We start from the raw sequence: 21,450 nt of genomic DNA on the forward strand, positions 1-21,450 counted from the left end.
ACATTGAAAGTATGTAAGGTAATACTAACAAAGGCAATGTGAAGTAGTTCTCGTGAAGACGCAGCTAAAATGAATGAAAAGTCTGATTTGGTTTCACTGCTCGGTTGAAGAAACACAACGCTATTACATTTTTTCATGGCCGTAATCACTTGACGGATGTGTTATTTAAACCTCGTGAAACAAACTTGGACTGTAACTGCCTGTTTTTATTTAAAACGACTTTTGATTCGACAGCCCTGGAATAGAGCTGTTACAAAACAAATCTTTTCAAAGAACACAGTAAGGAGGCAAGCATCCATCCTGCGGCTTGGCATTCCAGCACAAAGACGTCCCTGGTGAAATATGACGTCATCTGTCAGTGCTCGCCACAGCCTATTCTTCTTCTTTCTTTTTTTTTGCACTCTTGTGATTTCTGCACTTGTTTCCTGGCCACGCTGTCCGAAAAGCGGCGTTGTCATGGTTACCCCCCGAGAGAAGGTAGTGCTTCTTGTCTCCGTGGTAACCAGGCGGGGTGAGGATGCTGTTTCTCGCCGTGTGCATCTTTTGCAAATGTGTGCTGGGTTTGGTTTTCATTATTGATGGAGCACCTCGCGATCCACAGAAGAAGACGCTCAGGTCAAATGAATGTTTGATGCCGTGCGCTGGGCGGAGCGGCTCTGGGATTCTGCCTGGTCACGCTCGGCAGGTTTGATTGAGTCATACGGCGTCTAGACATAAGCCGAAGAGCAGAGGCAGGCACACAGTGTTCCAGGAGGGAGACCCCAGGGTCAATGTGAATCTCTGGAGTAAGTTTCTTAGATTTCTTCTTCTTCTGTTCGAAACTCTAAACCTTTCAAACATGGTCAAAGGTAGAAAATAATTACCATCGTGCCTGCTGAAAATTCCATTATATATGTATTATTGATGCTAGATACCAGAAACATAGCAAACAGTCTTGATGGTCCAATATGCCTTTGAAAGCCTCTTTTCTTTCCCTATCGCACCAACGTTTCCAGTGAGAGGGACAAAGTCATTGCGATCCTCTGAAACAGAAGTCCAGAAACTATTTTGTGGGCTGCGTGCTGCCTCAATGCTCTCTTTCACTACTATGTTGAGTGGATCTGCTCTTTAAAAGGCCCACTTGTCTGGAGGTGCTGCTGGTTGAAGTGTCGCTATGGAAACATGCCAGTCAGACAGTCACGATCAAGCCAGGGTCTTGCATAATGTGACTTGGCGGATTCACTCACACGGTCTTGATTGTTTCACTGGCAGAAACAATGTTGTCCGTCTACGATGAATGAAGATTTTTCTCGTAACTGCAAAAAAAAATATTTTCTGTTTCATGGGGTGTGAACGAGGCTCAGCGGAATTTAAACGCCTGTCTCTCCGAGTTTTACATTCCCACTTATTATTTGCTTAATCCGCACAGCGTGTGCTCAGCCTCCGGCTGCTCCCAAGTGTATTCTCCCTGTCATCACAGTTCAAGCGAGCGGATATTTCAGTGAGATCACCGAGAAGTCTTTGAAAATCCTCCTACGATCCCTCACACACAACCCGATAGAGAGATTTATATCAGAGCCGCTCCTCTGCGCTCAGCACAGGGAGTCGAGCTGGGTTCAGAGCTCGGCTGAACACTGGGGGAAAGGGTGAAGCTCTCACCCAAAGTTGCTCCATGCACAGCTGGTGGTCCCTGTGAAGTTGCAACAGGCTGAAGTTAAGGGGTCTCAAAGTCTGGGACCACCAGAGTTAAAATTGCTGTCCACATCTAAATTGACATTGTTTTCCTTATTAAAACAAAATAGGTTTAGCTGTCCACACATGTTAGCGGGAGCATATTTGAGCCGATCCTTGTTTATTCATTTACATTTGTAAGCAAAAATCTCCTGATCGCTGAGTTTCTGCACGAGAAACCGATTGAAACGTGGAGGAATGTCACAGTTTGCAGCAGCGCTGCGGGAAGCTCCGGTGTGCCCCGAGTGATGCAGTGCAGTTTCCTGCCGCATCTCAGCCACAGACACCCAGCCGTGACCGTCTGTACATGTGCGAAGGAGACACCGGTGCTGCAGTGTCGCGCGGGGCTCCTTCTGTATCATTTCATAGGTGGACAAATTCTCTCGGTGTCACCTCTGAACGATACCAGAGCGACTCAGATCTGTGCGATCTCATCTGTGACCTTGACAGAGTGCCACTGAGCTCGGAGACAAATATGTGCTGAAATGTCAATGAGCGAACCAAAACAGATCTGCACCGGCCCTCTGACCTCCGCGTGGACCGGAGAACGCGGTGTGAATGCGGTGTGAGAAGCAGAGCGCCACGGGACTGCGCCTGACTTAAGCTTTAGTCAGTGCACGGAGGAAAAATGCTGAATCACTCTGCCTGCTGAAAGTGCTGCTGTGTTTCTAACTGCAGCTCAGACAGGGGGCACGTCCTTCACAGGGGCGCAGTGCTGCGCAACAACCAAAGGATATGATCCATCCTGAATGTGTGATCATCATAAATAATTATTATTGGTAATCAGCGTTGGCGAGTAATCTATTACTAAGTAATATATCGGGATTACTGTGGCAAAACCGGTAATTATATCATAATTCCTTCATCAAGTATAAATTCCAATACTTTTCTGAACTATTTTGCAAGCTAAAAAATATCTTACTATCCACAAACTGTCACAAATTTAGAAAAACAACTGAAAACAAGGATGTCGCAGATTGATGATGCAGCCGTGCATGCAACGTCATTGATATGTGGCGACGCACCAAAACAAGCATGGCGGCGGCAAAAGAAAAAACAGTGATTGCGTTTGATAGCTGGAAATACAGACATTATTAGTAGTTAATTAATTAGATTACTTTTTAAAGAGTAATTAGTAATCAGTAGTTGGACTACTTTTATGGGGTAATCCCAACAACACTGTTTTGTTGATTTTGCTGGATATTATGTGGCAGTATCTATGCAACACTACATGCTTAGGTAGGCATACAAATGAGAGGCCACTACTAGGGACTATCACTTGTCTCTCTTTTGTTTTTTGTTTTTTTTGTTTTTTTTTACATATTTTTAAACCATGTGTGAACTTTGTGCGTGTGGCTCTAATCGTGTTTCCTCTGTGTCTCCTCCAGTCGGACAGCAACACCAGTTTCCTGCGAGCGGCGAGGGCAGGAAACATCGACAAAGTTCTGGAATATTTGAAAGGAGGAGTGGACATCAGTACCTGCAATCAGGTGAGAGACACACGCGATAATTGACAGCAGTCGCACACTCTGTGTTGCACAATATACAACCAAAGTGACTAACCAAATCGTGTGATTTTGAATGCTTTATGCATCCAATCAACAGTAAACATCTTGGTGATATTTCATTGATAATTGCCTCCCCAGACTGAAAACCCCAGTAAATCTTTCCAGTGTGTGAAATACTCAGACCAGCCTGTGCGGCACCAATTGACCATGCCATGTTCAAAGTCACTGAAACTCCCTGTACTCCCCATTTCTGATGCTCGCTGTGAACTCCAGCAAGTCGTCTTTACCACGTCTTCATGAGTAAAGGCAATGGGTTTTTTTGCCATCCAACTGGCTGAGTCCCGACTTGTGATTGTGCCTAACACAGCAGAGTTGGATCATTCTTGATAAGTCAGTAATTTTTTTGCAACACATAATTTGATCTGTTAAAACAACAGTCGAAGGGATCCTCCGTAGACATGTTTTATCACAAACACCATGGTTCGACATTCTTGTTCAGTGCTCAACTATGTGTTTGATCAGAGAGTTACTTTTTTTAGGCTCGGTCATTATCTTCTTTCCACTGCGTCCATTTACATTCCAGCCTTTGGCAGAAGAGAGACGGCAGTGAAACCTGACTGGGTGTAAACAGCATCATCCTAGCAACAGTCCGAAAGGCCAGACCAATAAATAAAATCTTTGGTCTGTGGAGTCTATGCAGCGTTTTTTTTACGGTGTGGGAGTCAACACTGTCAAATATATTTTAGCTGGCTTGTTTGTTTTCCGGTGGCCAGCAAGTTTTAAACGTTAAATGTTAAGTGTAAATATTTAAATGTTCTGAAAATCTAATTGTACAATGTTTAAGAATAATAAATAAAAATAGCTTGTATGATGTGTTTGTGAAGGCAGTTGCTTTCATAAATCCAAATTCCATTTTTTTTGATTTGGTGTGTGACCACATCAGTCTCTCTGACAGAGACAGATTGCACCAATCAAAACTTGCAACCATGTCTGTGTCATGGGACCTTAATGACTCTATTACTGTGAGCTAGAGCACCAGCATCAGTCAGAGGAATAGAGAAAGAAAGAAAAAAAGATCAAATGTAAAATGTCAAAAACACATATATGCTCTTTCTAAGGTCCTTCTTGGGAAAACAAAAAAGTGTTCTTCTGGCTGTTTTATGACAGCCAGAAGAACACTTCCTGAAAATAATCCATGATTTGTCCAGTTCTTCATTATTGTTACTTACTAGTGGGGGATAGGGGGAACCTTAGTGACTGTTGTGTTCACGGCTGAGTTACATATTTACTGTGGCTGTTACACGCTCCCCAGGGACTGCTGCAGCAGGGCGAGATTAGTTTTTCACCACATCCCATTTGCATTGCTTCAAAATTGCTGGTGTAATAGATCCAGCAGATAATTGGTCTCCTAAGTGCTCGGTGTTCTCGTGGGCTGATAGAATGAGGCAACACATATTATGGATGGCGGAGTGGAAGGAGAGCGTAGCACATGATGAAATGGTGAGCAGCGTCCGGCAGGTGAATTGAGGGCATGGTGCGAGGATTCATGAGGCCTGTCGAGGCCACTGGCAGATCTGGAGGTTATTCATTTGTCAGACGCAGAGTCGTTTATCAGCAAGAACACATCCTCAACAAACAGACCAGTCCACATTTTTTCAAACTATTTTTTAGAGAAAATAATTTGCTGCATTGTGCATCTGTGTGTCTGCTGCTCTTTGGGTCAACAAACAGCAGCTTCTTCATCACAGAGAACATCAAGAACTGAGTGGGTTATTTGGAATGCTAGCAGTTGTTTGTTTCATATTTTGTTACTTTGCACATGTTGTTGCCCCTGTGTCCTTTCTACTACATTGAATCAATAGACTTGGAAGAAATGTACCGGGTAGTTTAGAAAACAAAACAAAACAAGAACTTCTCTGAATTTGTTTTTTTCATGTTTCAATTCTTCCAGCAGGCCTGCAGGAACATTAAGTGACAGTATGCAAAGTGATCTATGCATGAATAGCATGAGAGGAAATAAGAGGAAAAACAATAATAGCAGAAATTATAATAGCTATATTAGTGGTAGTAGCACAGTAACTATACCAACTAGTAATCAAGTGCAGGGTGATGAAGTGACTGAGCAGCCGCCAGATCAGCAATACCGCAGGGAAATGAAAATCAAAGCATGGTCCAGTAATTCCAGAACAAACATGCATTCTCTTTGGGATCCCATCGGAATCCTCCGCAGGGATCCCAGTGGTCCACCAGGGGGCTTCGGTAGGGAGGCTGTCACATTTTGGGTTGTTTGGTTGCCACAGAGGGAATTACTTATCGACTCAGCTCCTCTTTGTGGAGGCCTGCCACAGTCATAACACTTGTTCTGGTGAAAGCACTGTTGAATCAGTGTTGGGTCACTTGGACTATGGACAGGCGCCCAGGGAACGTTCCTTCTTTCTTTCCCTTTGCTTGTATACAAGAAGGAAACAAAGTGATCAGCCCTTTGTTATTGAAGAAGTCTAACTTTGTTTAATCCATTGACACCCAAATTTGTAAATGAACTGTAACGTCACTCTTTAATATTGTTCAATGGGTAGAAGAATTAAAGAGCACGTCCTGGAATAAAAAGAACTGGCCAGCATGCATTTTAACACCCAGCTATTTATGTCTTCGTATCCCCAAGACTGGCTCTGCTCCACAACAGCATCAAATGGCGTGACATCTTACCAAGCTTTGACCGCTAGCTTTGATATTTCAGTCTGTTCCTTCACTGGTGAGTGGGTTAAGCTGTAACATGTTCACAGCATTAAAAAGGGCACAGACAGATAGGGACGAGGCAGTTATCACTCCTGTGTACATCTGATCTCCATTTCCCCCCCCACCGCTCCTAACGTTCCTCCTCCTTTTCCAGAATGGTCTCAATGCTCTGCACCTGGCAGCGAAGGAGGGCCACATGGACCTCGTCCAGGAGCTTCTGGACAGAGGTGCACCGGTGGACTCGGCCACTAAGGTATTCTCAGCTTCCTGCTAAGTGATCTTGACTTCAAGAAAAAAACGAACCTGAAACTCCATATGGGAATCTGGAGCACCAGAGAAAAGTGATACAGAGTAGTAAATATGGAGGGTGCTGCTAATGAAGAATAGCCACTGATGGTTCCAGCTCCTGTAAGAGGAGTAGGTCTTGGCTAGTTACCCGATAAGTTACCAATGTTGTGACTCATAGTGGCCCCTAGAAAATACAAAACTGAATGTCAACAGTTGCTAGGGATCAGATTGATAAAAATTGAGTTCTATTTCTGATATCTGATGTCATCTTTGGAAAATGTGCACATTTCATTGTTGATGTCTTCGTCACAGAGAATACTGGCTGCCATTTCATTCTTGCTCAGGCATTTTTAGAACATAATTTTCAGAGTAGAAAATATCATAAAATCAATTTGTGCTTTTAATGTTGCTGTTAAAACGTCAGGACTGCACCCTCCCCCAAATTAAGTGTTGTCAGGCATTGAAATGGCTCCTAACCTCATTATTGAATAAACATAATGCAGCTTTATGAAGCTTTACAGAACTAGCTCATGTATTTCAGTATCTACAGTTTAATCTGTTGTTTCTTCACAGTACCATGATTGTGTTCCAGATTTGTTCATTTTTGTTAACAAAAAAAATAAAGAATCAGTTTAATTCTTTGGTATTTGCAGAACAGCACCGTACATCTGAACCGTTTGACTCAGCGCCGCTGTGTGTTTCTTCCTAATTTCAGAAAGGGAACACGGCACTTCACATATCTTCTCTGGCTGGTCAGGGCGAAGTCGTGAAGATTCTTGTCAAGCGGGGTGCTGACATCAACTCACAATCTCAGGTGAGGCTTCTGTGCTCACTTGTGTTAGACAGAGGCAAAGTGGCGTTTAGCTAAGACCTTTCGCAGGTCATCTGCTTTTTTTAATAGTAGCCTACTGTATTTTTCCTGCAGAATGGATTCACTCCTCTGTACATGGCCGCCCAGGAGAACCACCTGGATGTGGTGCGATACCTTCTTGAAAATGGTGGAAACCAGAGCACCGCCACAGAGGTGAGGCAATGAAGTGGTGAAACAAAGACTCTGCTGTGGCTTTAAGGAGACAAGAAACTGTGTAACCTGCAAAAAAGACACCGTAAAACGCTGAAGCTGTAGCAGAATTGCAGCAGTATTACCAGAAAAACATCTTACCGTGATTTATGTCGACACAGTGCTCAGGGAAAGTTACGGAAACACCGGTCATTAAGTTCCATCTCCTGGGAATCAAAGTGTCAGCATGCAGGATTTATAGTGGTCTTGCTAATATTTGTCATCAAACATAAAGCAGTGGCTGTAATGACTGCTGGGACCTCTGTAGTCTGAGCCTGTCTGCTGCTGCTGCTGCGCCGCGCTGTGGATATAAAAGTGTCTGTCCTCCTTCAGGATGGCTTCACTCCGCTGGCCATTGCCCTTCAGCAGGGCCACAACCAGGTCGTCTCCATCCTCCTGGAGAATGACACCAAAGGCAAGGTCCGCCTGCCCGCCCTGCACATCGCCGCTCGCAAGGACGACACAAAGTCAGCGGCGCTGCTTCTCCAGAACGACCACAATGCCGACGTCCAGTCCAAGGTACGCCGCCCTCGCCACTCTCTGAGCAATACTGGCTCCCATTGGCCGTGAGGAAGTCATGTGGCGTTGTGCTCTTTGTTTGGAAATGTGTCTCTGCTGTCGTAGTTTGTACAGGGTAAATAACATGGGCGAGTGATTTTCTTTTTTTTTTTGCTTAGTATGTTTTTTGGGGGTCCAGAATGCAGGGGATAAAACGATTAAAAATTAGTAAGTGGCTAGTCGATCGAATGTAGCATCGAAGTTCTCTGGGTCTAATTCAGGTTGGGCAAACTATTTGAGTCGTTCTAAAATTTGACAGAAGGACCAGACCAGGAGCCCACCTCATAGGAGAAAGAACAAAAATAGCACATGTAGAAAACGATATTTGGAAAACGTGATTTAACGTCAATTGAAAATGAACAAAAGCATTCAAATATGCTTGAAGCCCCATGGTATTCAGCCCTTTATTGAAATGACTTTTAAAACACTGAAAAAATTGATGAAATACAGCTATTTTATGATTTACTTACTAATATTATATCTTCACGTGTGGTGGGCCGGATTAAAAAGCTTAACGGGACGTAGTTTGCCCGTGCCTGATCTAATCAGAGAGGGTCTCAGCATGCAGGGCACTACGTGTAGGTGGAACACTGGTCTTAAACGACAAGAGGGTCCTGATACAGTCCTATTGCTTGGATTTCTCACAAGCCATTAGATGCACCACACCAAGCTGTGCAATTTACTACAAGCAAGGTTCTAATGAACGGGTTGAAATAAGAAAATGTCAGCACTGATCCGCTTGGTTCTCCTCAAGCTGTCACGGTCATATTTTTTATTGACTGTTGCCCATTAAAATCAAGGCCAGTGGTCATGGAGGGGAAAAAAATGCAGGTGTCATAGCTTTTGAAAGGATTTCTTCGGAGCGGCAGGCTCGGGTTACACCCGTGTGTATGACTTAGATTTACAATCTTGACGCACAACCCTACGTGGCCTTGCAGGCCCAGAGCAATAAAAGACAAAGCGATGTCCTGTTGATATGATAGATGTGAACGCTTTCCCAATCCAGACACCAACCAATGGATTGCATCAGGTCAATCGATGTATCTCAACACGGAAGTGCTGTATTTTGTGTCGTGTGTTTGGTGTGTGTCCATCTGCCTGTGTGCTCTTCTTCCTGTCTCTCACTCAGCGTCTCTGTGACCCCTGTGCCACGTCAACCCTCCGCTCCCACTGCTGACTAACCCGGTCTCTCCCTCTTCCCCCTCCCCCGGCTGTCTCTGAACCCCCTCCCACACTACCCTCCCCTCATCACCTCTCCCTCGTTTCCACGCCGCGTCGATGTCTAAGCGTAGCACTGCCCACTGCATGGAGTGTGCCACTGTCCGCAGGTTGTATGGTGCTGTTTGTTCAAGGCTGCATGAAAATCTTTTGTTTCGGCGAGAGTCGGGGGGGAGGGGGGCTTTTAAGTGATCGATCCCCATTTTTGGAAGCCGTAGTTCTCATCTCTTCTTCTGCTGGAAGAATGAATTTGAGCGAGGTGGCCGGATGACTAACTGCCACCGTGTACTTGTCATCTACCTCTACTGAATGTTTAGTGTGACTTTAAATAACCACTCTACTTCAACGAGACACCAATTATATTTTTTGTTTGTGTGTGTGTGTGTTTTTAATTGTGGCTAAGGATATAGAGGCATTTGGATTTACTTTCATTTATGGTTTGAGTGCTGTGTTGCAGCCCTTCTCACTATAGACTGCATCACTGATAAATGGGAGCCAGAGGCAATTGGTCGTAAATGGCAACACGTGTGTCATAAAGCAGCAGCCCTTTAAATCCAACACCTTCTGACGTCCTACCACAAGCAGCTTACTGGCCATCGCCCATAAATCTGGACGACAAGAGGATAAATAAAACACTACAAGGAATAAACAAACTGCAACTTAGCATGTTTTATTTTCCTGTTTAAATTAGGGCTGTCGAAGTTAACTTGAAGAATACCTCAAGGTTTGAATTTGGTTTTTTTTGCAGAGTATCTGGACAGTATAAGTATGTAATCGTTTTGGAATGTTCCAACGAAAATAAAAATAGAATATTTCCACAAAGGAATTCTTATTGTCCACTCCACTTTTCCCTAGAGTATAAGAAACACAACAAATATCTTGTTAAGTTACATACAGAGCATGGTAAAAAAAAATAAAAAAATAATAAAATAATATATATATGTATATGTATATATATATATATATATATATATATATATATATATATATATATATATATATATATATTATTAATATATTATATATTATATTAATTTGCGATCAATCGCGAGTTAACTCATGCAATTAAATCAACTGATCGCGATTAAAAAAAATTAATCTGCTGACAGCCCTAGTTTAAATGTATGAATGAGTTATTCCCAGGTTAAACGTTTTACCCAAATTACCAATCAAGGTAGCAGATGAGAACCAGTTCAGCTGATCTAAACTGCTCTTGATTTTTACTAATTAAATCGTCTCACAAGGTTGTGTTGAGACTTCTTTGGACGGCTCAAGCTTTTGTTATTTAAACAATCTAAACTCAAACCTGGTGGAGCAGAAAATTTCAATATCAACCAAAGCTTTGATATTTCAGTGAGCTGTTAGTTAGCTGAACATAAGACCCCATGCAGGGCATAAAGGCCACCCTTAGCCACATCCCTCACCAGCGTCCGGTTGCCTCTGAGTTGTCGTCTCCTCGTGCAACAATGTGTTAAACTCAACCCGTGTTTCCCTCCCTCGTTCCTCCTGCTTCAGATGATGGTCAATAGGACTACTGAGGTACACACACGCTCTTGTCATTGTTCACAGATTCACTCTTACAGCCCCATCTCTTCATTTTTTCACCTTTTGTTTTTCCTTCAGCCATTAATTTTTCCCCCCTAAATTTGCTGCACTGCATGGTGTACATTGCCGGTATAATATAGTCATCACAATCAGCCTCCTTTTTCATTTGTTTTTCCCCATGTTCTGTTCATTTGCTATTTTTCTAAAAAAAAAAAAAAAAAAAAAAAAGGAAAAAAAAGACGCACAGCTAACACAAACGGCAAGGCTGCTGCTATGTCCTGTGCTTGAGCACTGCACACAGTCCGCACTTGTCTTCAGTTTTGGTTCCTGAACTTCAAGTCATTCTTCTTTTTTGTTGCTGTTTCAAAGTCCTTTGTTTCCTTTTTGTCATGGTTGCCCTTTTAAAAAAAATGTCTTTGAGCAGCATCATTATCAAACCGTATGGATCAGTGGTTTATTTTAAGTCATTGTACTCCCCGTCTTCAATGTTTCGTGTTGGTGTGAAATTGTGCAAATGCATTTTTTTAATGCCTGATGATAAATTGTTTATAAGTGCCGGTATGTCTCCTAATTACGTCTGTTGCTGTTATGTTGCATGATAAGTGGAGATGCACTATGACCTGTGATTACTAAACAGTGGTTAATATAATCGAATTTTAAAATCAAATATAACATTGCACTACATACAACCAAAGTCCCTTGTATGTAAGTCCAGTGCTGCCAAAATGAAAAAAGACATTGTACCCAAATTCAAGTTTGTACCCATATACAGTGTTGTATTGAACTTAGATGTAGAAATTTGTTGTTGTTCAAAAAGAAAAGAAAAAGATAGATTCTTTTTTTTTAAATATAAGTCATTGTAGTTTTGTTTTATAAATAATTCACTTAATTTTTCAGAATAATTATGACAATTAACAATAATATTCATAGTGTAGCTGACATTTTATTCAGCTATCAATTGATTCGATGTAATCATTGTCAAGTATTTTTAAGACATAAAAACAAAAAGCGTGCACCATTTGTTTTAGAGTTATTTTGGCACTTCTGGTCAATCATTCCTAAAAGCTTCCCTACAGTAATTTTCAATGCATGATTTCCTATACAGGAGTTCTAATTTTAAAGTATACTAATTTGACAATTTTACTCTGTTAAACAATTCAACCAGGTGATGGCATGAGAGCTGTAGAGAGTTTAAAGCCTGCGTGGCCTGGGACGTTAACTAGCATGTTGCATTCACACTCCACTGATGTGCCGCATGAGCTTTTTTGACTGTGTAAAGTTTTGAAAACCATCACCGTTTAGTCACTGTATTCTTCACACTTTTGTAAACACCTTTTTCACATAAAATCGGACCACACTTACAGAATGGCAAGGTAAGGCAAGAATTTCACAACTCCTCAAACCCTGCTCTGCAATCTCTAACTTCTTCTCATGTGATTCCTCATTGCTAACTCCAGTAGTAGCTCTACGATGTACAGTTGACATAGTGCACTTTGGTGTTGATCAGAATCTCCCTGTTATGTGACACTTGTATGATTTCAGTATAATTTGTTACAAGAACTACACTTGTTTATTCATCCTTTTGTCAATATTGGTGACACTGTGTGTGTACTGTACATCTGTTTTTGATTTTATTTCTGTTCATTTTCAGTTATGAAAAACTCTTAATTCTTCTTATTCTTCTCATTTATTTCTGTATTTATTTTTTTGTATTTATGGTTAATGACCTGCATGGGTGTGACCTGTCTGAGTGAGTTGAGCTGGTTGGGTGAGCTGTCCTCTTGCTCGTTTTTATTTTTTTCTATTTTCTTTTTTCCTTTGTCTAGTCGGTTTTCTTTGTAGTCTTTTTCTTTTGGGTCACCTGCGATGCTTCATGTGACTGCTGCATGTTGGGAAGACCACAAATAAAGAAGAGAGTAGAACGCTAGAACTGGAGAAAAAGAGCTCTCAGCTGACCTCTCTGCTCCTCTCCCTCTCTGTCTTGTCCTTTCTCTTTCCCTCGACTGTCTTTCAGAGCGGGTTCACCCCCCTGCACATTGCCGCCCATTATGGCAATGTCAACGTCGCAACACTTTTACTGAACCGGGGGGCAGCAGTGGACTTCACGGCCAGGGTAATTTTCCTGCAAAATAAATATCTTGCTGTTGATCCCAGTTTTTAATCCCTTTGAATATTCCAGCGTTAAAATAAACCACACACGCTTCAGAGCGTTTGGAGTAATTTCTGTTATTAGCTTCACAGGTCATATGAATTCAGTCACATCTGCAGTAAATAATGATTTCCTCGAGCCAATGTTCAGCGGGACTGCATGTAGCACAGTGCCCTTTTCTATCTAAAGAGAAGCAAAGAAATGTGGAAAGCAGCATTTTTACTGTCATTCAAAGCGAGTTTTCCAACGTGCCAAGTGACCCCTTAATCATTCTCATCTCAAAGCAAAATCTGATACCCTAATTTTAGCCGTGTAAGCAGAGTAGGTAAAAATAGCTTGTATTTCAGCATGTTCTGCGAGAGGAGACAAAAGACACAACACTTCACAATGAGTGCCTCTATTGAGTGTTATAGAGCCGCAGATGTGGGAACAATAACTGATTTTTTTTTTTATACTGTGAGATTGAATGGGATTGAGAGAACCCAGCACTCTGAACGTATTCTATATAGTCATAGAATCCTCAGGAGACCTGGACAGTTAGTCTTCATGAGTACCATTTAATTATAAATTATTTTAATGCACCTACATCACACATGCAGTACGTGAATTTTATACATAATATTCTTTCACTCACAATCCAATTAATTCAATTTAATATAGCATGCTTTTTTTTTTTGTTTTAAATTTGGTTTGGTATTTGCATTGCATTTTAATGACGAACAACGTGTTGTTCCTGATTTCACTTTAATCTGTTCTCCTCTTTGCAGAATGGGATCACTCCTCTCCATGTTGCATCCAAGCGCGGCAACACTAACATGGTTGGCCTGCTACTGGACCGAGGATCTCAGATTGACGCTAAAACGAGGGCAAGTGTCTCGGCCGAGTTCTGAGTCATACATCTTCCCCTCTGTCCTCTTTCTCTGACGAAACCCTCTCAGGTTGAGTTTCTCTGCTCCCTCCACAAAGGGAAACGCATATCCAGCTCATTATCGTCGTCATCATCTCCATTAGCCGCAGCAGATGTGTAGTTAAACCTGCTGCTGTCATTTACCGACCCTGGCGGTGGCTGGATTAAATTCACTGTGATCTCTGTGTGGTGTAATTTTGTTGTGTGCCAGTTAGCAGGGCAATCATGATATTACACACAGGGTTCATCTCTGGCAACATTCTTATGTGGCTGCATTTCAGGTTTATTTAAACAGTAAGCCAGTGACAATAATTAACCAGGCTTTAATATCCTTTTTTTTTTTTTTCCCCTCGTAGGATGGCCTGACGCCGCTTCACTGTGCAGCTCGGAGCGGACATGACGCGTCTGTGGAGCTGCTGCTGGAGAGAGGAGCGCCCCTGCTGGCCAGGACCAAGGTGTGTCACATGTTTTTGTGTTTACGTGTTAAAAAGACAAGAATCTGAGGAGAAATAGATGAAGTCAAAACATAGCAATTGCCTTTTTTTGTATGAAATACTTTCAGAATAAAAACAACATTTTGAATTTGTATCATATAAAACATGATATGATTAAACAAGTAATCTGTGCTTTGTGGCACATCATTTTTTATTATTATTTTCTTTTCTTATTCAACCTGCAGTTTTTCAGCTACTCCAGTGTCAGTGAAGGTGTTTTTTTTTAATTTCTCAAAATCACATTTCAGAATGGGCTCTCCCCTCTTCACATGGCGGCACAAGGCGACCATGTGGAATGTGTCAAGCACCTTCTGCAGCACAAGGCTCCCGTTGATGACGTCACGCTGGATTACCTGACAGCGTTACATGTGGCGGCTCACTGCGGCCACTACAGGGTCACCAAACTGCTCCTGGACAAGAGGGCCAACCCCAATGCCAGGGCTTTGGTATGACCCAGAAACCTCTCATCGCCATATCAGCCCTCTTAACTGAAGCTCTTGCTGTTTAAGAAATGGAGAGAAAAATGGCTCAGATTCATATATAGCTGTGATAAGTGCAACGAGGGGTTCTGCTGTTATATTGCGATGCTCTCTTGACAGAATGGATTCACTCCGCTGCACATAGCCTGCAAGAAGAACCGAGTGAAGGTGATGGAGCTGCTGGTCAAATATGGAGCGTCCATCCAGGCCATTACTGAGGTGGGCTGCCACCAATTCACATCCATTTTCTATTACCGCTTCTGCACTCAGGGTGCTGGAGTTTATCCCTGCTGTCAGTCTTCGGGCGAAGGCAGTGTGACACCCTGGATGACCTGGTCACCAGTTTATCACAGGGCCACATAGAAAGACAAGCAACCATTCACACTCGCACTAATCCTACAGCTACTTTAGAATCCCCAGTTGCTTGAAGGATGCCAGAGAACCCGGAGAGAACATGTACAGATACAGGAAGAACATGGAAACCCCACACAGAAATAAAACAATTGCAACAACAAAAAACATCTACATAGGGTTGTGTTTATTTTCATGTTTTCTTTTCAAGGAATTTGGAGTTGTTTTTATACATTTTGAGACACACACAAAGTGTTTATGCATGCTTGTGAAAATTCAGCATCATTATTCTTTACTTCCTGCGTCCAGTCTGGTTTGACTCCAATCCACGTGGCAGCCTTCATGGGTCACCTGAACATCGTCCTGCTGCTGCTGCAGAACGGCGCCTCGCCTGACGTCAGCAATATAGTAAGCCAGGATAAGATTGTTTGGCTATTGTAGCTGTATATTTGTTCACTTGTGTGCATATTCTACATCGAAATGTGTGCGTGTGCTGCTTTTAGCGAGGTGAAACAGCTTTGCACATGGCAGCCCGGGCAGGTCAGGTGGAGGTGGTCAGATGTCTGCTGAGAAACGGAGCCGTAGTGGATGCCAGAGCTCGGGTGAGGCTGCCCTTTTCTGTTAGCAGCACACAAGTTCAACCTCTTCTACCTTCTGTTCTCTCTATTTAATTAAGGGCTGTTCCTTTGGCTCTGTCTTGTCTGCAGGAGGACCAGACTCCCCTCCACATCGCCTCGCGTCTGGGAAAAACCGAGATTGTGCAGCTGCTCCTGCAGCACATGGCTCATCCCGATGCTGCCACTACCAACGGCTACACCCCCCTCCACATCTCTGCCAGGGAGGGGCAGGTGGAGACGGCGTCTGTTCTTCTGGAGGCTGGAGCTTCACACTCACTTGCCACTAAGGTGGATTGTCTGCGGTTTTGTTTTTCAATTTGCGACCACACGCATCTAACTCTCAGAAACAGAAAACATCAATTCAAACATCTCTAGGGGATGAGGAGGATATGAATATGGATATGCTGATGAATAAGCACGAGTAAGCCGGGCTTAGTGTCGAGATCGAGAGCAGCAGTCTGGCTGCATTCACTTTGTGAGATGGACAGACTGATGATAGAGCCATCAAAAAAAGAGTTGCTAACTGTTTTGAATTAGTCAGTCTAAAGATTTCAGGCCATTTTAAGAGAGAATTATTTATTGTTATTATTATTATTATTATTATTATTATTATTATTATTATTATTATTATTATTATTATTATTATTATTATTATTATTTATGGTATTTTATTATTTTCATTTGACTTATCACAAGTAAAAATAACCAAAATAAAGAAAAATAGGTTTTACATTTTGCCTCTAATCCCTGAATTACTGTCTGATATTGTTTGCTCTCTCTAAGAACAAGTAGTTTTACACTAGCATAGACAAAAATGCCAACCATTGTCGTGGGGGAAAAAAAAAAAAATCAGATTACACTGTTACAACCGGTGAGATTAGAGAGCTGTAGGATTAAGAGCATGAAAGTTGTGTGAGTGTACAGAAAAAAAATTCCACAACACAACAAACTAGTCTTTTGAAAAAAACAATACAGCAAATGCACAAAACAAGTGCAGGGTTTTAAGAGATTATCAGAGCGGGACGAATGTGCAGCTGTAGTGAATTATGGTACAGACGTGCAGATGGAAGTTGAACTCGAGCTCTAAGTGGTGATGCCCCCTCCTGAAGCCTCAGATAAAGAGGTCACTGTATTACTGTATGCGACCTATTTCCACCGAATAAGTGTAGCAACATCAAAGACGCCCTGTCTATTTGAACGGTGCACGTAGCCTGAAAGCATCTGAGTTATTTAATAACCAGAAAGATTGAGTAGTGATGGAGCTGCCTGCCGTGTATTGGCCTCGGTTCTCTCTCGTCCTCACTGATGTCTTTTTAAGGAGGCTGGGTGTGACTGTTGCTAGGAAGAAACTCAGGGAAAGTTATCGTCTCCATCGAGCACGCTCACAGTCATGCTCCCCGTCGTCGCTTTCATTGTAAGGGTTTTATTTCCTTGTTCTTGAAAACCAACGTGGACTTTGTTTTTTTTTTTTTCTGTCACAGCATTGTCCTTTTGAGGTTTGTGTTTCCATCACCTCCGAGATTAGATATAACACGGGCCTTCACAAACAAAGGACGACTCCCTTCGTGAGCAGGGCTGGGTCATAAACACGCCATATTCCATTTCATATAAAAGTGCTCCCTCTGCTGGTTGGATGGTGTTACGTCAAATGATCGTTGAATAGTAATGGTCATATAGATTTAATTAAAACGTGTTGGATATATGAATACGGTCTAGTTTTAACCAACCAGCTAGTCCAGTTTGCTGTTGTACTGACCCAAATTTTGAGTTTTCGAACTTTGGAACCCAACCATGTTTCTGTATGGTAACACAGCGTTGGATCAGATGTTTTTTTTTCCTTCAGCAATTACATATGTGCAGACAATATCAATGATAAATGTAGTTACACCTGTGGTTTCTTTGGTTTTCTTTATTCAAAAAGTCGGTTACCAAACGCGAATTTGATGTAATTTTTTTATAATTTGTTTTTATGTGATCCAACATATTCACCATCCTAGAACGCATTTCTCAGTTTCTCACTGTCTGTCTCGTCTTTTCTCCTTACAGAAAGGTTTTACTCCCCTGCATGTGGCTGCCAAGTACGGAAGCCTGGATGTGGCCAAACTACTGCTGAAGCGTCACTCTCCCCCGGATTCGGCTGGAAAGGTTTTCGTCACTCATACCTATCACAACTATCAGACACCTCAGTTATTTAGTCTATAACAGATTCACACGTTTGCTCACAGCTGACGTGTTCCGACGGAACACTTCCGCCTTCGTTAGAGTTGTCACTAGGTGGTGTGTGACGCGAATTATGATAGCTGATGTTACTGATTGTACAACCAAGCTGGAAGTGACTTATAGAAACTATGAGCATTTTTGGATTAAATCCTTCGGCATTTGTGCTATCTGAAGCAACTACTCGATCCATTAATTACCCGCTAACACTCCCTATAATGCTAACGGTTTTTGTTTGTTTGTTTGTTTTGCAACATGTATGCTAACTGCCGTCTAATCAGTGTTGCACTCACACTCCGTCCCTCACAGAATGGTCTCACACCGCTCCATGTTGCAGCACATTATGATAACCAGAAAGTGGCGCTGTTGCTTTTGGACAAGGGAGCGTCCCCACATACGATGGCTAAGGTGAGGGCTCCGCTTAGAGATTGTGCTTGGGCCACGGCCACAAGGTGCTTAAAAGTCCTCAGGTACCCTGCCTGATATTGGGGGAGGGGTAGGATACTTGGAAGGAAGCAGAGGTGGTGAAAGTATTCACCTTCTGTACCTAAGTAAAAGTTTAGATACCTGTGTAAAAATAGTCTGGTAAAAGTACAGAACTCCCTTACTCAAGTAATAGCACGAAAGTGCAAGTTCTGAGATGTACTTATGTAAAAATGACATTTGTATTTACATACATGTTTACACTTTTGATAAGAATAACCAATGTTTTCCCCCAAAACATTTATTTTTCTCTGTACTGAAAACGTACTAAACAGTGACCCCAAAACTGAGGTTCTCTGAAATCTCCCTCTAAAATACCATACGCTTCAATATTGAATTACACAACAGCATAGTTATTACTTCAAGTAATAACTATAACCATAAGTGAATTACTTTGAACAGAATTTTTATATTTTCAACACAAAAGTAATGAGCATGTTTTTCCAGTGTAAGAAGTAGAAAGTACACATATTTGTGTACAAATGTAGGGAGTAAAAAGTAAAAACTCTTCAAAAGAAGAAAAACTCTACCAAAGTACATATACCTGAAAGAAATCACACTATTATTATTTGTAATTTGTTACCTCCCACTTTTGGGAGGAAGTTGTGTGAATTTTTCATGATGTTTATTTTTGCAACGTTAGTCTCGTTCAAACTTCAGTCAGTGACCTTCAACATTAACACCAGTGTCTCTCCTTCCCCTGCGTCCACAAGAATGGCTACACTCCTCTCCACATTGCGGCGAAGAAGAACCAGATGGAAATCGCCACAGTGCTGCTGCAGTACGACGCCGAGACCAACATCCTGACCAAGCAGAGCGTCACACCGCTCCATCTGGCCTCCCAGGAGGGCCACGCCGACATGGCTGCCCTGCTCATCAGCAAGGGAGCCCAGATCAACATCCAGACTAAGGTACTGCACAAACCCCGGAATAAGCGAGCCTCGATTTACACCCACACTGATGCAGCGTTAACATAGAGGCTCCGTGTGTTGTGTTCTTCCTGCAGAGCGGCCTGAGCGCTCTCCATCTGGCAGCGCAGGAGGACAAAGTTGCTGTTGGCGAGATTTTAGCCAGGAATGGAGCCAACCTCGACCAGCAGACAAAAGTAGGAAACGTCACACTTTTACAGGCTTGCACAGGGTCCTCGACCTCCTCACGGAAAATCATAACAAGAGCCTTACTGTTTTGCAGTTGGGTTACACGCCGCTCATTGTAGCTTGTCACTACGGCAACGCCAAGATGGTCAACTTCCTGCTTCAAAGTGGAGCCAGTGTCAATGCCAAGACCAAGGTATCTCACAGCTACAACAAACTGAGGCAACCTCAGTCTGACAAATACAAAAATATTCCATTAGATAAATCAAAGTTTTTTCACTTGGACATTGAAAGGATATAATGTGTAGTATTTTGAGATTATGAGAAGAAACAGTGACATCAAGTGGTTACATTTTAGACTGCAGTGGTTCTTTGCTCACCCTCCTGCTCCTGAGCTTGCCAGTGAGCTACGGTAGCCTGCACACACAAACCTGTACACTTAAACCACCTTCTTCTACGTTGGTTTATTTGAGGACATGAGCGGTCACGCTAAATACAAAATGCGCTGTCAGGCGGGCTGGATTGTCCACACCAGGCTTCCTTAGAAATATTGTTGTGCAAGATGGCAGCTAACTGGGAACAAGACCCTTGATATATAAATATATTCTTACATGTATATAAGAGCTGCTCTTTGGGTAGGAAAACCAAATTACTTTTAATGTACTGCAGAGTATAGACTTTTTTTCATGTGTTTATTGGCAGTTTGTTCAGCTTTTACATATATAAAAATCACACGTCAGGTCAGATTTTACACAATGGACCTTAAAAATAACCTATGTGCATTAATAGAATCTGTTCTGTTCTTTAAACGTTACGTATTGCTGTCTGTCACTTTCAGAATGGATACACTCCTCTTCACCAAGCAGCCCAGCAAGGAAACACACACGTCATTAATGTGCTCCTGCAAAACGGCGCCAAGCCCAACGCCATCACTGTGGTGCGTGAGCACACACAAACTGGCACGCCGTCAACAGTGTAAACAGACCCGACGTGTGAAACTTTCCTGGTTCTTCTATCTTTCAGAATGGCAACACAGCGCTGGGGATAGCTCGGCGGCTGGGCTACATCTCTGTGGTGGACACTCTGAGGGTGGTCACAGAGGAGATCATTACCACGACAACGGTGAGACACTCTAACGTTGGCATCCGGTGACATTCAATTCCAAATGTTTTTTTTTTTTCTCATATTTGCAAAATGAAACGGGTTGTTACCTCCATAATACTGACTTCTATTCACCCAATCGTCCTAACAATATAGCTAATTGTATTCTTTTTTTTTTACATGACACTGTTGTCAGAGCAGTTAGTGCTGGTGGAGGGGACCTAAGGCCTCACTTCTCCTGAAAAAATACGATGCCATTTTAACAAAAGCATTGGCCGGCCTTGTTTGACGTTGTGTTTTTCCTCTTAGACTGTGACAGAAAAACACAAGCTGAACGTACCAGAGACCATGACTGAAGTGCTGGATGTTTCAGATGAAGAGGGTGAGTCACGCACACAAAACGTTGGCCAACGTTTACCCTTGAAAGAATTGTAGCCCAGCTGTGGGACGAGCTCCATCCACAACAGCCATATTTTTTCACATGCTGACCTGAGCCCATTTCTTATCATTATTATGAAGTCCAGGCAATAAAGCGGCATTTTCAAGAGCTTGTTAGAGGCGTTAAGCTTTGTCTTTATACTCCAGGCTCAAAGAGTTGGTCATAAACAAGAGCCTGTTTTTTCTGTTTTTTTTTTTTTTTTTAGCAGCCAATCCCAGACTCAAACTCAGAAAAACACAAAAGTGAATGTTTCCAGCATGTGCTTGTTACATACACATATATTCAGTTTCCTCTCCTGGCTAAGATGATGCCAAAAAGCAGTGAGTGACTGTATTGTCAACCCACAGCGCTACGAATCATTGATGCTAATGACGATGAAATGTCTGACGATGCCCTGGATTTGGAAGGTATTCAACATGACGCCCTGTGTGAGGACTTGCTGTGCCAGTTAGAACAGGAGTGTGTCAGTGTGTTAGTGTCTCTTTTGCACGTGGCT

The 21,450-nt window shown here is 42.4% G+C and overlaps 1 protein-coding gene across 4 annotated transcripts in view; it reads left to right on the forward strand.

Moving 5' to 3' along the window:
- Positions 1 to 21,450, forward strand: part of ank2b (ankyrin 2b, neuronal) — a 59,693-nt gene that overhangs the window by 2,632 nt on the left and 35,611 nt on the right. The window contains exons 2-24 of one of the 4 annotated variants that reach the window (XM_076033885.1): positions 3,099 to 3,200; positions 6,109 to 6,207; positions 6,958 to 7,056; positions 7,168 to 7,266; positions 7,636 to 7,821; positions 10,594 to 10,617; positions 12,638 to 12,736; positions 13,540 to 13,638; positions 14,036 to 14,134; positions 14,422 to 14,619; positions 14,773 to 14,871; positions 15,313 to 15,411; positions 15,507 to 15,605; positions 15,711 to 15,908; positions 17,667 to 17,765; positions 18,147 to 18,245; positions 19,034 to 19,231; positions 19,327 to 19,425; positions 19,512 to 19,610; positions 20,253 to 20,351; positions 20,438 to 20,536; positions 20,825 to 20,897; positions 21,302 to 21,361. In XM_076033885.1, the coding sequence (XP_075890000.1) occupies positions 3,099 to 3,200; positions 6,109 to 6,207; positions 6,958 to 7,056; positions 7,168 to 7,266; positions 7,636 to 7,821; positions 10,594 to 10,617; positions 12,638 to 12,736; positions 13,540 to 13,638; positions 14,036 to 14,134; positions 14,422 to 14,619; positions 14,773 to 14,871; positions 15,313 to 15,411; positions 15,507 to 15,605; positions 15,711 to 15,908; positions 17,667 to 17,765; positions 18,147 to 18,245; positions 19,034 to 19,231; positions 19,327 to 19,425; positions 19,512 to 19,610; positions 20,253 to 20,351; positions 20,438 to 20,536; positions 20,825 to 20,897; positions 21,302 to 21,361 (2,524 nt within the window). The remainder of the gene's footprint in view (positions 1 to 3,098; positions 3,201 to 6,108; positions 6,208 to 6,957; positions 7,057 to 7,167; positions 7,267 to 7,635; positions 7,822 to 10,593; positions 10,618 to 12,637; positions 12,737 to 13,539; positions 13,639 to 14,035; positions 14,135 to 14,421; positions 14,620 to 14,772; positions 14,872 to 15,312; positions 15,412 to 15,506; positions 15,606 to 15,710; positions 15,909 to 17,666; positions 17,766 to 18,146; positions 18,246 to 19,033; positions 19,232 to 19,326; positions 19,426 to 19,511; positions 19,611 to 20,252; positions 20,352 to 20,437; positions 20,537 to 20,824; positions 20,898 to 21,301; positions 21,362 to 21,450) is intronic. The other 3 variants (XM_076033882.1, XM_076033884.1, XM_076033883.1) reach the window with 3 other exon arrangements.

Source organism: Nelusetta ayraudi, unplaced genomic scaffold (genome assembly GCF_046127955.1).
Source record: "Nelusetta ayraudi isolate G7.1 ecotype Tasmania unplaced genomic scaffold, CSIRO-AGI_Nayr_v1 ptg000042l, whole genome shotgun sequence".
NCBI lineage: Eukaryota > Metazoa > Chordata > Actinopteri > Tetraodontiformes > Monacanthidae > Nelusetta > Nelusetta ayraudi.